Source organism: Alosa pseudoharengus, unplaced genomic scaffold (genome assembly GCF_046254945.1).
Source record: "Alosa pseudoharengus isolate Yale_2024_CS ecotype anadromous, Long Island Sound unplaced genomic scaffold, YU_APseudo_1.1 YU_APseudo_1.1_scf_7, whole genome shotgun sequence".
Lineage (NCBI taxonomy): Eukaryota > Metazoa > Chordata > Actinopteri > Clupeiformes > Clupeidae > Alosa > Alosa pseudoharengus.
The window spans coordinates 40781020-40794918 of record NW_027468859.1 but is presented as its reverse complement, the minus strand read 5'-3'; the positions used below and the strand labels follow the sequence as shown (position 1 = coordinate 40794918).

At 38.4% G+C, this 13899-nt stretch overlaps 1 protein-coding gene across 1 annotated transcript in view; it reads right to left on the bottom strand.

Moving 5' to 3' along the window:
- The window catches only part of ncoa1 (nuclear receptor coactivator 1), a 189332-nt gene that overhangs the window by 152057 nt on the left and 23376 nt on the right, over positions 1-13899 (bottom strand). Inside the window, exons 2-3 of the mRNA XM_076272387.1 lie at positions 13140-13318; positions 3664-3772 (exon numbers count right to left, since the gene is read on the bottom strand). Coding sequence (XP_076128502.1) covers positions 3664-3752 — 89 coding nt within the window. The 5' untranslated portion in view covers positions 3753-3772; positions 13140-13318. The remainder of the gene's footprint in view (positions 1-3663; positions 3773-13139; positions 13319-13899) is intronic.

The window sequence follows — 13899 nt, the reverse complement described above, 5'->3', positions numbered from 1 at the left end:
CACTCACCTCCACAAAAGCCAAGTACCACAATGGGCTACTTGCACGAAAGGCTCTCAATGCAGGCACTTTTTTTCCGGTGGAGCGTTAACTGTGTTGTAACGGCATCTTCGGTTATATTCTGCTCCTTACATCTTCACTTCGACATTGAATATCTTCTTTGCCCAATAATAGCAATTTTAACACTCACATAAATCCTTCTTTGTCATAACGTGCTGATTCACTACATGCATCAGCCAAACCCGGTCCGTGTAGACACTAATTACATTCACAACAGCGGCAGGTTCAAACACACCTGGCTCCACGGGAAACTAAATGGCCACATTGATAGCCTTTCGTGCGAGTAGCCCATTGGGCTTGGCGCTGGGAGGTGCTGCCTGTCGGTCATTGCGCATGAGACGTGGATGGAGGGAGGTAGAAAGGGCACCAGAACGCAACATCAACAAAGTCTAATCTCCTGACCTCATATTTAGCTTGTTTGTTCAATCAATATGTTTGACCACGAAGCTGTGCAAACAGGAATATGTATATATTTTAAAGCACTCCAGAAAAAGGACACTCTCTTAGTAGCTTATTCTTAAGCTTATTGGAAGATATCTGATTTTCAAAAGCTTTCTTGGGCATCGTCACAATGGAGTCCCAAGCCAATGTACTAAGTTTAGTATTGATATGTAAAAACTTCCAGTTGATGAAAATCAGGTATTGGCTGATGGGCGAACACTTTCGAAAATCCAAAATCCTACCTGAAACTTTGGTGAGATTTGGTGTATCATGTACATCAAGTTTCGTGAAGATAAGACAAAATGTGACCTGTGAAAATGTTGTTTCTCTTTCAATAAAATTCAATATGGTGGAAATTGACATCATAGTGTGTTTTGTTTTTGTGATCAAATGTTTATTAAGAATCTGAAGAATCTGAACATTTGTGTCACACAATCAAATCAAGTCCAGAATTGAATAAAAATCAAAAGACAACATTGACTTTAAATCACAAACATAAGTACAAGAGCATCAAACCAAAAAATGCATCCAAGTAAAAACAGAAATAAAATACAATAAAATAAAACTATTCCAAGGAATTACCACTGCATGACAATGCAAAACATATTATGTAAAATATACAGTGTTAAAACAGATAATATAGAAATAGTTATGCTTAGGTAGACATGGTTGTTGCAATGCTAAAGCTGTTTCTATGATGGTTGCTAGGGTAATCATGTTGGTTGCTATGGAAACTGACATACAGTAGATGCTTTATTTCAATGGTTGCTATGTTGGTTGCTAGGTAGATGGTGGTGACGTAACGTAATGCAACATGATAGCACTGTTTTCGGAAAAAAGTGTATTACTCAGCCGGAAAGTCAGTTACGAGGTTATGACGCCAATCACACAATGAGGGCTGATGTGTGTGTGTGATTTTTCGCCCATGGGAACCACCTCAATAAGTCTTTGAGAAAAGAAACAAATAGTGGAGTATAGTAATTATAATTCCTACAGAAACAATAGGGCTATGCATCTTTGGTGCAGGCTTCCCAAGCTCAGGCTCTAAAATTTGTAAACTTAACAAATACAGTTCCCGAGATATGAGCAAAACAAATGTGCTTATCATAGCACCTTGTATCAACAGATATGGATATTTTAGATATTTCTGTTTTGGGAGATCTTGCACTGACTTCAGATCTGAAAATGTGGTGTCTAAACGTCTTATGGTTTTGGCTGCAGATTCAGTTTTGCTGTCAAAACAAAAACAAAATAATACAAAAATACAAATACCTAATAATTAGAACAAAAAAAAATAGGGATCCATTAAGAGAAGGAAGGGAGACGTTATCTGCACCCTGATGTCAATAATCAACAATGCTGGTTTGCAAGCAAATTTCAGTGGATATCTGGGCATAGATGCCAGGGTATATAGTATTTTTGAAAATAAATCAAAATGGTTGTTGCTTCACATTCTGTTGATATTTGTGGGTCATTTTTAAATGTTTTTTACCACCTGATACCACCTGTAAGCAGACTGTTTGTGAATTAGGCCTGCACGATAAATCGATATAAAATCGCGATCTTGATTCACCCCTGTGCGCGATTTAATTTTGATATGACTTCGATTCTCGTTTAATTTTACTGCCGACTGCATCACAAACGCTACTACTTTTTTCTGTGAGTTTTAAAGCGCCCAAAGAGCTGCAATGCTCTCCCTTCTCTCACAAAGTTCAGGGCTTCACCCTCGGCCAATGACAAAGCGCCTTTTAGTCACATGTTTCACTAGTGGAGCGAGTACGGTAGTTCTAAAGCCTTGGAGGCTGCAGCATCTAGTGCAACTAGTGCGACAGAAAATACACAAAATTGATGTTGATTAAAACCCACGTAGCCTACTAGCAGTGATGGGGGTAACAAATTATAAAGTTAAGCGCTACTGTAATTTAGTTACTTTATTGGGTAACAAAGTAAGGTAACACATTATAATTCAAATTTCAGTAATTAGTTACAGGGAGGCTGAATAACTCGTCCATTCCTACGTTACTCACAATATCTCTAATATTTTGACTTATTTTTTCCATAGCAGCACACATTTATTTAAAATAGGCTATATATTAACTTTGATGCATTCTTTCCCTGCACTGCTCTCCCTTAAACTGCTTCAGCCCGCACCGCGTGCGCAAGGACTTTTCATGCAGACTACAACTGTCACGGTGTAGCCTAGACAATTTTGTTCAAAATTGTATATCCTACTTATCACAATGTTGTCAATCACGTTGTCAATCACAAACGCTAATTTATTCAAAGGTCTCTCTACCGAACTACGTGGCTTAACTGGCAAAGGACGTAGAGCAAGCACCAGTTTGATAAATTAACCAGTAGTGGAGAAATAACTTTTAAGAAACAATCTGTGGCCTAGAGTACTGCAAAAAAAATTGGGTAGGCCTACTAGTGAGAATCAGCCAACCACTCAAACCGAATTGAATGGCCAGTTGAATGTTAATTCTCTAAAAGGCAAGCAGTTCAAGAGTGTGCTAAGAAATCATTCTGTGTTTGATACTGTACTTAAATTGACAAGCACCATTTCTCTAAAGATTGAAGCTGTAGCTGCAGTATGTTGATTGACATGTTTTATTTATGTAAAGACATGTTCAAGGAGTTTAGATGCTGTGCCTGTATCAGGCTGTATCAGGACCATATTTAGTTCAATGTGTTATATGTAGTATTTTTGGTAGCCTACTGTACTTAAATGGCCAGTATTTTCTTTATTCATTGAAGACTCTATGTTTACAGGCTTGTGGTGATGATGCACAATGTGCTATAGGTGCCAAAATCTATGTTTGGTACTGCCAAATTGTTTTGTTTTGTCATGGTTCATGTGTGCAATAAATATTACACTTTGAGGGGGGAAAATCGTGGCAGAGAATCGTGATATCAATTCTAGGCTAAAAAAATGTGATTCATATTTTCCCCCAAATCATGCAGGCCTATTGTGAATGAGCATGTGCTATAATGCAAGGGCAAAAGCAGGAGAACAACCTTCAAGGTATCCCATTAAATGATAACGACACTTCATAGTATATTCTCCTCCAACATCAATTAAGCACAACGGGACACCACTGCAGCCATTATTCCTTACAAATAAGCTGTGTTTAGTGGGTGGTGGATGCTATCCCTATCCTTACCTCTGCCCAGATGTGTCGCATGGCGAGCCCTTTCTTTTGCGGGACTCTAGGGAGGCAGGTTCAAGTGTGCTGTCATCAGTGGCACTCATGTTGAGCTTCAGCACACCTTCTAAAAACAGAATGAAATGTTCAAAATGTTTGTATGTACTTAAGTTCACAGGAGTGTATGCATTGCAAAAGAAATCTGATGAATCAAAATTATATTTCCAGGCCAAGCAACAGAAATGCAACCTCATCAGGGATGAAAAATATGAGAATTATGTGAACCGCCTAGGGATGGCAGGTTCAGGGACAATTTTTTTAATCCACTTTAAAATGTGGATATGCAGTCAATTATGGCATGATGATACAGGGGAAAAGTCAATTAGAACAAATGCACTCTTAACACTCTTAACTCCTCTACAAAAATGTTTTGAGGAACAAAACGAAAGAAAGAAAGAAAGAAAGAAAGAAAGAAAGAGATAGAGTAAGAGTCATCATATGAGATGTGCAACCATGTGACTCAAAAAACAGTCCTTGGTAGCATAAGTGACATGTCACTCTCTCTGCAACTCGTTGTCTAGCTGTGTGGCATTCTGAAACGTTAAATTCGGGACCATTAGCCTATTGAATTTGGGACATTTGAATTTGGGACATTGCAGTCAGAATTGTCATTTGCCGTTTGTTATTCAAAGTCTCAAGTCCAAAGTAGCTTGGGCTATTCGTATAAGTATAAGTACTGACACTATATACTATAAGTGTCAGTTTATCGCACATCACCCGTGGTTGTTGCAGTGTCATTGCAAAATCCGCAGAATCATTTTATGCAAGCAAACTGCATACAGGGAATCTTAATTGTTGATGTCCAGGGCTGTAACGATACACCAACCTCACGATTCGGTATTGAAATAACATTTCAATAGCCTACCTTAGAACACCAGAGGATTACAATATAATGTATAATATATCTGTATTATTTTATATCCTGATATAAAAAGAGAGACTACTGAATGTCTGATATTTATGACCGCACACTTTATGCAGATTAGCCTATAGCCTAGGCCTACTATTTCTATTATAACTCTACCTCTTTAATTCAGCTGTCTGGTTGTAGCCTGGAAATATTGTAAACAAAGTAGCATAGTTGGCTAGCTTATCATAGTCTACTGATTGGACTGTTCTGTTTCCCCATGTTCCCCATGCAAGTTTCAAGGTAATACTTGTTCACTTTGGGACAGGCCCTTTTGGGAAACATTGGTATTGAGATGATTAGTCAACTTGAATGCAAGAGTTTTAGACAAATATGTGCAGAATGCTAATGCGGATTGAATAGTAATTTAGCTAGTCGTCTTCTATGCGTCCTTGCTTTCACGATTGTGAATGTTTTATTTGGATTGTGTTGGCCGAGTCACGCGTATTCATTCAGCAAGGGAGGGAGGCAGAGCGAGAGAGAACGGGGCAAGGAGAGGGGGTTTACTTCTATACTGTTTGGTAAAGTTGAACACATAGTCTACAATGAAAGCAACGAGAGGTATGAAATTATGATTTATTTATTTATTTTTGGACAACGTAGGCTACCGTTAAGTAAAGCGGGAGATGTGTGTTGCTTATGCGGCTGCGTAAGCTGCAAAGCACTGCATGAAACACTAGAAAGGGTGTGTCGCGGTTCTGCCTTTTCACACCGCGACACAGGTTCGTGGATATGAGTGTTGCGATACCTTTCTAGTATTGGTACATCGTGCAACACTATTGGCCAGATAGTGAACTGCAGAACGACAGTACAAGAAACGCCGTCATTTGATTGGGTGAAAGGGTTATCTGACACACCACACGCACAGGCTACTTTGCTTTGTGCTTGCATTGGCAGACAAGCGAGTGGGTGTGTCGACGACAGCGGTAAGTTATCAGAGCTGTCTACCAATACATAGCCCAAAAAAGCCCAGTGTGAAACATTTTAACATTCCCTATGCCCTTCAGCATTTACATTTGCATGTACAAAGAAGAGAAGGGACAGACAAAGCTTTTTTCATTATGCAGTCTAAGTAGGTAAAATAACTACTACTAAAATAACAACTAACTACACACAAACTGGCAACTACAACTGGCAGCTAGGGGTGGGCGATATGGACAAAAAATAATATCTCAATATTTTTTGTGATTTTGACGATAACGATAATTAGTCGATATCCTTTAAAAAAAATTGTAAAAGTCTGAGCTACTTTACAGCTCATTATTTATGAATAGCATCAATACAATAATAACCAATAACCTAACCTGTGACTTTTTAACCAAATCAACCAATGCATTGTCACTCTATGGCACATTTCCAATTTTGCCCCCACTTGGCAATGACATGGTCTAGCCAGCTAGCTACATTAGAGAAGATGACTAGGCCTAACAGTTTCCCAAGAGAAAGTCTGAAGCTGAATTCCTTTCAAAAACCTTTACTTAGGATTCACTGTAAAACTAAGCAGACCAACAGAGTATATCTCGGTTATTTCCTTCGATGTTTTGTTTAAAAGAAAGCATTCCAAGTTACAGAATAGAAACTAATGTGTTAGCTTATGGCTAATGTATATGACAAATCCCATAGAGATGCTAACGGTTAGCATAATCGATACACGTAGATATTTAGAGCGAACTTCAGTCAATTTACAAAAGGGTTACATGATTTGTTTACAACTGACTATTAAAATTTCTCAACTTTTTACTGGATTGCCATGAACAAAGTAAAGGCAAAAAAGGTGTTTCTTTGTTAAACAAATTGGGATGCAATGTGAGCCTTGAATTGGACGCCATGCAGGAATTTGCTAGGATCTCAAAACCGGATAATGAACATGCTTTGCCATAGAGAAACACACGATAGCGCTGGGTTATAAACATGCTTTGCCACATAAACAGACAAAAACGTGGGGTAAGTCCAGCTATATGAAGTTATTATTTTACTGTCACTTCGTCTGTTTTATAACCCAGAAGGATATACTTGGTATCAAATGATAGCTCTGTGTCTCCTCTTTCATTTGACATGCGTGGCATATCTATCCGATCACGGGTCCGCGAGTAATTCAAACGAGAGTAATGTGTGCAGCGTTGGTTTGTGTACCTGACGTTATTATTTTGCAGTCACTTCGTCTGTTTTCATAAGCCAGAAGGATCGATATGCATGGTACCAATGGATAGCACTGTGTCTCCTCTTTCATCTGATATGCTTGCCGTATCTATGCGATCACGGGTTCGCGAGTAATTCAAACGAGAGTAATGTGTGCGCAGGTGAACGCAGAGAAGTAGACTGTAAATATGATGCAATTTGATTTAATTTCAAGATTTTTTTAAATTTTCATACTTTAACATACAGACAAGCTACTGGCTACTGTATTTACATTACAAAGGGCCTTAAAGAAAATATATTTGGGGCCAATAATAGGGGGGTCCGGGGACATGGCCCCCGGAAGAATATTTTGAAAAATAACCCTTTAAAAGAATGACTTTTACGGGAAGTATTGATACATTGATATACATTATATTTCATTATATAACATTATAGCATATTACAATACAGCCTATAAGGCCTAAAGAAAACTAATTTATAATAGAGCAAAGTAGCCAAGGCCTACACAAGACTAAACCAAATATGGCTGAAATATATAGGCCATCATGATCATTTTGCCAACAGTGATGCAGAACCATGGATTTTTTCCATTTATAACATGTTTTGTTTATAACTTAAACCAACATTAAGTAAATTATTTACTATAGGCCTACTTGATGATAATATATAGCCTGCCCCCTAACAGTCCTCTGGGCCTACGTACAAAATAGTGAATTATGTGATAGGCCCAGGTTTGGAATTTCACCATTCTGGGGGCAAGGCCACTTGGCCTTCAGTTGGGCATATTTGGTGGAGGGCACAAAGGCCACATGTCAGGGCACCAAGGCCAAAGTTAACTATACAGTAGTAGACTATAAAAATGATCAAAGTTGTATTTAGCCTATTCACTGCAGTAGACCTGCATCACTGTATGAAACATTACAAAAACATGAAATGAAAACATGACATATTACATAGAACTGTAAATCATCTGACCATCTAATATTTACAGATATCTAGGCTATATATAACATTTATTTTATATTTGGCCTGTTATGAAATCATGTATTGAACAATTTAAGCACAGCTCAGCTTTAAGAAACTCAAATAGCCTAGATGCATGCTTAGCATTTTGTGATCATTAAGGCTACTTTCACAAACTCTTAGTCAGCTGTCCTCTGATTTACCAATATCTAGGCGATATTTGTAACATTTATTTTGTATTTGGCCTGTTATGAAATCATGTGGAACAATTTAAACACATTGTAAAACTTAAAGCCCAAATTTGGAGACATCCATGTATGTCGAACTTTACTGCAAATTCAAAACTGGATTACTCTGGAACGGCTAACTGTACAGGGGACTGCTTTACACCTTTGTGTTCGGTAAGGTCTCCTGTTTATTCTGATATATGGTTTGTCATGTGTTAAAAGAAGGGTTCGTAAAGTATTCCACCGAGATGAATGGGTAGGGAGATCATGGGACGCAAAATCTTCAGTAGAATGTATGATTAAATTGAATTATATTATTAACTTTTCTCGCAAACCGTTCAACACAGCAATTATCGGCTAACATTGTATAAAAGCTGAGAAAAAGCCCTTTCATGTGATACTTGTGATGTCTATGTGATGAATAGGCTACTTCGCGAGTAGTTCAACTGAGAATGGGTGAATTTGGACGCACTTTCTTTCTTGCGCTGTCACTTTCTCCACTGCTTAAAAGACTAAATTAATTTGCGCTGTGAATGCTAAGATTATTTTGACAGGCCACAGGCTAAATAAAAATCGCTATTAGTAGGACGCAAAGCAGAATATTGAAAGAAGGGGGCACCAAGGCCACCGTGGCCTGTAAACCTCTGATTTTTAAAGGGGCCTCACGGCCAACGCAATGGGCTACGACGGCCATGGCCGTCGTGGCCGTCGTGAAATTCCTACCCTGGATAGGCCTACTGATATTGATGCTGATTGAAGAGGTTGCAACTTGAAGGTTGTTGATATTTCAGTTCCAAAGAGAATCAAATTACATCGATTCCTCTCCTCCCAAAGTAACATTGTAGGTCCTACACCTCTCCTCCTAAAATAAATGTTAGGCTCTGTATTAAGCTACTGCATCAGGATTGTGTAGGCTAACCGGCTACAACACTAGTTTTACAAGCGCACACACTAAATGGAGAGCTAGGCTTAAAATGCGGACTGCGCCTTTAAATTAGCGACTTTTTATCTATCAGCACAATGCTACAGTAGGCTATTTCCACTAAATATTCAGCTCAATATTATTTTTTATTAAATGGATCAAAGCAATATATGACACTCCAAAGGCAACTGTTTGCACAAATAGTGTAGAATCTCACCCAATGCAACTAGGAAGGGGTACCAGGCAAGGCTGCCCTCTTTCCCCATTATTATTTGTTATTGCTTTAGAACCGTTTGCTGAGATGATCAGAATTAATCCTATGATAAAGGGAGTGACTGCAGGTACACTACACCATAAAATTTCACTATATGCCGACGACACTCTATTGTTACTGAACATATGTCGACTACGCCATGTTTTGGCAGACATTCAAAAATACAAAAAGACTTCAGGGTATAAGGTTAATTTACAAAAATCAATTGCTTGCCCTCTAAATATCCCAAATGGAAAAAATGTTAAAGAAGAAGGCCCCTTCAGTGTTTCCCACAGAATTGGATTCAATTTGTGGCGGTAGCTGACTTTGACAACGGGGGGGTGGTATTAAGATCGTCTTGGTAGTGTATAAGTCTAATTGAGTGCCTGTCACTTTTTAAGACGTTTGAGGGAACCCTTGCAATTGTAACACAGTTGAAAGGCTGCTGATGTGTGGATGCAATTCATAACGTTTTCTACATAGTTAAAAAAAGGTTCGTCTTGGGACAAGCAGAAAACAAGCTTTTGAATTTTGGAAAACACTTTTCCATTTACATCGGGATTTTGCAAACATTCAGTGTCAGAGTCAATAAAATGAGCCCTTCAACGAAATTGACAAGCAGCTGTAAGTAGGCTAAGCATTCTAAATTCGACATCCAAACAGTATTCTAACGTTAGCTTTAAAATACTGCTTGATTGCATAACCTAAATTAGTTTAGTCTCTTCAATGTAGCCTACTATGCTGTGATAAGACCTTAGAGTTAACTTCAATGCAGCAGTTTTGAACAAATTTGCGCAGCATGGTCACGATGCTAAGCGGATTTAATAGCAATTTAGCCAGACGTCTTCTATACAATGCTTCTATGTGGCAACAACAATCCTTCAACAATCGTGAATATTTTGTTAAATGCACATGCAGAGGAGGGGCAGCGGGCTACGAGAGAGAGCGGGGCGGGGCAAGGAAAGGCTGCGTGCATAAAAAGCGCAGCTCAATGGCAATGCAAGGATTTGACCTTATACTTCAATTAAATTAAATTAAATTAAACATAGAATATTCATCTGTGGCGGCCGATTTTTATTTTGTGGCGCCCCGCCACAGATTAGTCAATGTATGGGAAACACTGCCCTTCTCTTGGTCAGTAGATGGCTTTAAATATCTTGGAGTACAAGTGACACCCACTTTGGACAAACTATTTCAGGAAAATTATAACCCTTTGCTGGAAAAATGCAAAAAGAAACTTCAGACTTGGTTGGCTCTCCCACTGTCCCTTATTGGGAAAATCAATGTTATCAAAATGAGTATACTCCCTAAGTTTATTTGCATTTAATATGTTGCCATGTTCTATTCCCTTTGCTTTTTTTAAGCTAATCAATAGATGTCTAACAAAATGTATATGGAACAATAAGACCCCAAGGATTAAACTGTCCACTTTAACAAAGTCATGTTTGAAAGGGGGGTTAGGACTTCCAAACTTTCTATGGTACTACTGGGCCTGCCAAGTTAGAAATATAATAAGTTGGAAGCTGGGAACTAGTTTTCTTTGGGTCACATTGGAATCACTAACATGCTATCCATTGGAGATCGCAACAACACTTGTTAATAAATTGCAGTCCCTGATGAGTGTAGGGATGCCCCCTTTACAAACTACATTGAAAGTTTGGCAGGACTGCAATAGGTATCTGAATACAGAAGGTCATATAAGCAAAGAGTGTCCTATTGCATTTAACCCCGACTTTCTAGCTCTCTCTCAAACTGATTTTCAAAACTGGACACTTCATGGTCTGAAAACTTTTTCAGACATGTTTGATGAGGACTCTGAGTCTGTTAAATCCTTTACTGATATTTGTGCAGATTATGAAATACCCAGAACAGACTTTTTTAAATATTTGCAAGTTCGTCACATCATTGTATCTTTACATAAAAAGGGACAATTTAGACTCTATCCCACTGAGCTGGAACAATTTATTATTACTGCTATTTCGTTTAAGGGGAAGATATCCCACTTGTACAGAACTCTGTCTGAAAGTCCACAGAACTCTTTTTCTTCTCTGAGAACAAACTGGGAAATAGAGTTTAAAATGAATTTCAGTCAAAAAGAATGGTTAATTCTGTGCACCCAATTTACCTCACCTTTGACTACAAACATTAAAGTTAAAGAAACTAATTATAAATTCCTGTATAAATACTATATAACTCCAGTGAAGCTTAATAAGTTTGATGGCACTAATTCTCCTATGTGTAGAAAATGTGAAACTGAATTTGGAACATTTATGCATTTATTTTGGCATTGTAAAGCTGTTCACTCCTTTTGGGAGAAGATTCATAAAGCAATTCAGGATATGTGCAACTGTACTTTTGAGCTATGCCCTGTGTTATATTTGTTGAATTACGATGTGAAAAATAAGTTTCCCTATACAAGAAAGTGTGTGTTTATAATGCTTTCCTATTTTGCTAAAAAATGTATGCTTAGTACATGGATTTCCCAGTCAGGACCCACCTTGGGTCAATGGCTGGAGCAAATAATAGACTTGTTGCCCATTAAAGAAATCACAAGTAAACGACATTCAAGACTGTAAGATTACCTATCCACTTGGTCCTTAATATTGAATTATATACATACTATAAAATTACAAACTTAGATTGAATAATGGATAATCCAGTTCTGTGGATGTGTCTAGATGTGTTGTCCCTGCTGTTTTGTGTGTTGTGTGGTCGTGTTTAGATGTGTGTGTTGTATGTGCTAAATTGTGAATAAAAATAAAACAAAAATTAAAAAAATATATATTATGTGCAAGTCATTTACTAAGTATGCCAAAGCTTTGATCTCTTAGCACCGTCACCATAACGTTACGTTTTCTCATGAAATGGCATCCTGAAATGTTTTAGACAAGGGGTGCAAGGTTCACGGAGGTGAACGGCTGGACAAACGCAAAATCACAAGGTGTTAACTAAACAATGTAGTAGGCCTAAGGTAGACAGGCTTTGTGGTTAAAACTATGAAAACCTGTAATATAAGGTTAGGATGGTCTGTCACAGCTAACTTCAAGCACAGCTTACACGCGCAGAAATTAAAATTCAATATCAGCATCACGAGATTCATTATCGGAAAATCCTGACAGCGAACCCGATGCAAAGCCAAAACGAGAAAAAAAAAACCTTCATACATGAAGTCTTTTTAAATCAATTTGTGGACCTTTACCGTTTCATGGCTTATGCTGAGAAACTAGTTCGCCACATACAATGAACTGCATTCTTCAGAACGCAGCTGATCAACCCGTCCCGTCTACTTTCAATGAAATCCACTAGTAAATGGAATACACTACTTGCGGTGTGATATTCGGAAAGATGTGAAGCACAAAACCCGTTGTTATTGTCAGCGGCCTGTTATAACAATGGCCTGTGTTATACAGAAATATAGCCTGACCCCCCCCCCCCCAAAAAAAAAACTCATCGGATCTATACTAATTGTGTAGGTCTCATTTTCAAGTCGAAAAAAACGGAACGGAAGAATCACACCCGTGATTATTTGTTGCTGTGCAGCCACAGCATCACTTAAACTAGGAGCCATGTCTCGCTGTTCTTACCACATGACAGCTGAAGGTTGGAAGCTGTGTGTGTGTGTGAGGAGAAAAGACACATAGGCTTCGGGAAGCACTAGAAGCATGCTTTGCGCACACTGACGTGAAATAAGTATCTTATTGCAAAACAACACTGTCAACCGTCTCTGCAGTCATTCTTAAAAAAGTATCGACACTAATAAAATTAGGTTTGTAATTTCAGGGTAATGCGATACTTTTGTAGTATACAGTAGGTGCACTGTGCAACACTAGTTAAAGGAGAACAAACGCTTAGTTTGTGGAGAGACAGCAGATGAGAGAACAGTCTAGGCACTCTATGACACTATGACTTTAGGTGCACCATTAAAAAATTTGGTCGCACTCTAGAGCCCTGAAACATGATCAGATATGCAACAAAGTCAGTGCAGAACGACTAAAACAAGTTAAACTGAAGAGCTGAACATACTTGATCTATGGCTCCAGAATGGCAATCATGGGTGGCTGCAGTGGATATGATCCTCTGCAGTGGGGGCAGGAGCAGGCAGGCTTTGGTCAGGTGGAGATGGGGCTACAGTGCCATGCCCTTACCTTCATGAATCACCATCCCACTGCTGAGATGGCAGAGCAGTCGGCAATGGCATTTAACTGCAAAGACAAAAACAAAATTCAAATTTACTTTTTATACTAGAACATACAGAATGGTTATATGCTATGATGTGGATTGCTGGATCATTCAGTGAATTTAAATGTTTGCAGGGGACACACGGAGACGCTTTCTATCCTAGGATTGACCATTCACTATTTCATTGCGTATCCTCAGTTACTGTTGATGACTGAAATTTCCCATATACAGAAATGTCATGTAAAGACTTAGTTGGGGGCGGGGGGGGGGGGGGGGGGGTGATTAGCCTGCATTCCAAATATAATTATATTATCATTTGTATAACAATGTATTTTAATGTCCAGAGTTATTATTGGTGAAGTGTAGATTCGAACCAGAATAACATGCAAGACTGGCACTCGATACCTAGGTCTCTTTTTCCTCGTTTGCTTAGCCTGATGATGTAAAGGTGAAAGTATAGAGTATAGACAATAATAACGTTAATGTATGATGTAAAATTTTGATTTGAAGGCTAAATTTCTCTCTTCAAGGGTCAAAAGTTTGGGAACATGTGTTGTGTGTCAACATACAATTTTTGCACTTTTTTCAGTTCAGTTCATCTTTA